At 50.1% G+C, this 2,493-nt stretch overlaps 1 protein-coding gene across 1 annotated transcript; it reads left to right on the top strand.

Moving 5' to 3' along the window:
* Positions 1 to 697: 697 nt before the first annotated feature.
* Positions 698 to 1,381, top strand: LOC134043238 (suppressor of cytokine signaling 1-like). The gene has a single exon (XM_062491380.1). It carries the CDS (start codon positions 698 to 700, stop codon positions 1,379 to 1,381), a length of 684 nt encoding a protein of 227 aa, XP_062347364.1.
* The last annotated feature ends 1,112 nt before the right edge of the window (positions 1,382 to 2,493 follow it).

The following is a 2,493-nucleotide window of genomic DNA, read 5'->3' as shown; positions in this document are numbered from 1 at the left end:
TTCATGTTAGTCTCGGCCTTGAAGTTGATGTAACATTTCTTGAAGGGATCTTGATCTGAGACCTTTGCTTTCTCCTCGCATAGTGACACAAGCATGACTTGGGATAAGGAAGTGGTTGCTGGGATTTGGTGAGAAAGGCTCATACCTGTGTTCTGCTTTTGCTAAGTCCTGTTGTCAGTCTTGTTGGAGAAAGGTGTGAGGAAAACTTGGAGTTTGTGTGTGGAAACCTTTTTACCTTTCACTGAATGACAAAGTAAATTACACTTTCCTGCTTTAAGAAATCTTTCCCTTTGGATTTGTGGTGTCACTTCGTCTTTCCAATCTCAAGGCCACACATCCAGCAGATGAACCCCTGCAGGGTTCAAACTAGCCTGCTGGAGCCCCTGGCTGTGAATCACAGAAACCCAGTGGATGCAGAGCTTGGTAAAGTGCCACATTGTGCTGGTGGGGACCCAGCTGCAGCCCTTTCCACACATATATATCCTTGGTTGTCCCCATAGCTGGGGTCGGTGACATGCAGTAGCTCCTTGGTACCCTCTTTGATACTCTTGCTTGTCTTTCTCCCTTGGGAAGTGTCTTGCCCAGGTTGAAGAAGATATTGGGTTTGCCTCACTCTCCTTCTGTCCCACAGGCTGGATGCAAAGGAGGAAGCATGGTGAAGGCAGCATCTTTCCAGGATTCATGGGCTCTTTGAGAGATGATCAGAGGGAGGCCAGATGATCTGCACAGCACACACACCACTGTTTCTCGTCTGCAAAGGCAGCATCGGAGTGTTCTCCCCAGCCCCGCGCCACCCGGCTTGCCTGATCGTTTCCGGATGTTTCGCAGCTGCGAGTGGGAAGTCCTGGAGCGATCCCTCAATATCCTCCAGGCCAGTGACTTCTACTGGGGCCCCTTGTCCGTGGGGGAGGCTCACGCCAAGCTCCAGCGGGAGCCTGTAGGCACCTACTTGGTGCGGGACAGCTCGCAGGGGAACTGCTTGTTCAGCCTGAGCGTGCGGATGCCCACGGGGCCCGTCAGCCTTCGAATCTCTTTCCAGGAGGGCTATTTCCGCCTCAAGAACTGGTTTTCAGACTGCGTGGTCCGGCTGCTGGAGCTGGTGGTGGCGGGGACCCGGAACAACCCCTTACACTTTGATGAGATGGGGGGAACTCCCCTGGTCTTCTCTGAGCCCTTGTGCCGGAGCCGCCGGGCAGTGCCCACGCTGCGGGAATTGTGCTGCCGGAGCCTTCCTGCTGGTGCCGTGACAGAGGACAGAGCAGGGATGGGGGGCTCCTTGGGAACGTGTCTGAGGGGAGAGGTGTTCTCACCCCTGGACAGAAGGGGAGGGTCAGAGGGGAGCGTTGGCCCCAGCCCCTCTCTGTCCTGGGCTGGGAGATGATGCCATGCATGTGGGAAATGAAGGGAGATGCCTCTTTTATGACTGTGCTGGTGGGACGTGCCACACCAGTGAGGCTGGACTGGCTGCCAGGAGAGGAAGGGGGAGGGCAGAGGGAGCAGAGCTTGGACCAGTGGCTGTGACAGAAGTGTCCTTCTGCGTACACAGTGAGTGTGACTTTCCCCAGACATGCCTGGGGTAAAGCCAGACCTGAAGAACAGATATTTCCACTGCCAGCAAGTCCTGCTCTTTGCTCCATTTATAACTTAAAAGCTTCAGAAAAAGGTGAGTTGCCTGTCCTCCCAGGTCAGCCCTGTGTTCTCTTCTAACCCAAAGTTCTTGAGCTCATTTCTGCCTCAAATCTGCCCTTGTGGAGTGTGGCTGAGTCCAGTCCCACAGCAGTGCAGCTTGGACATCGATGGGCATGACCCTTGGGCTGACCCATGAAGCTGTGGTGAAGCAAGAGCACATTTCACTCCTTGCAGCAAGAGTGTGATGCTTGTTATTTCAGAGCCCAGTGTTTGCACCAAGTGAAACCATTGCAGCCATGTACGATACATGCAGCTTCACTGGCTCTTGCATTGCTTTACTCGATTGGATTTTTGAGAGTGAAGATGTGTTATGCTGTATTTAAGGTCATGGCATTCCTGCAGAGATAACCCTGGTCTGGAGAGTTGTTTCTGCCCTGGGAAGGTGTGAAGAGATGGGGTCCTGCACCCTTTCTTAAGATCATCTGATAGTGTGCTGCTGCCATCTGTCGAGCATCAGAAGATGTTTTGGTTTTGCCTCTGAAAAGGCGAGAAATTTTTTATATAAAACTTCTAAAATTTTAATAAAATTTTTGTATTGATTTTTAAAAGTCAGTGAATACATGGCAATAATTTCATTCCCTTGTAATGTTGGAAGCCCAGTTAGTTTAGTGCCCAAACTGAAACTGAACAAGTGAATTTCTCATAAAGAACAAAAGCAGAGCGTAAATGAGTGTTGCTAACTAGGAACATTAAACTTAAATTCATCTTGTAGTGTAATTAATTGAAGAATTTTCTAAACAGAGAATACTTCTGTTACTCTTAGCCCTACATTTTTAGAATTCTTTTTTTAGTGCCTTAAGATTT

This window comes from Cinclus cinclus, chromosome 4, assembly GCF_963662255.1.
Source record: "Cinclus cinclus chromosome 4, bCinCin1.1, whole genome shotgun sequence".
In the NCBI taxonomy this organism is placed as follows: Eukaryota; Metazoa; Chordata; class Aves; order Passeriformes; family Cinclidae; genus Cinclus; species Cinclus cinclus.
Note: the sequence above shows the minus strand (reverse complement) of the source record. Positions and strands in the feature narration are given on the sequence as shown.

Coding starts and splice junctions, on each gene's coding strand:
- LOC134043238 (XM_062491380.1), top strand. CDS start 698: ATGATCAGAGGGAGGCCAGATGATCTGCACAGCACACACACCACTGTT.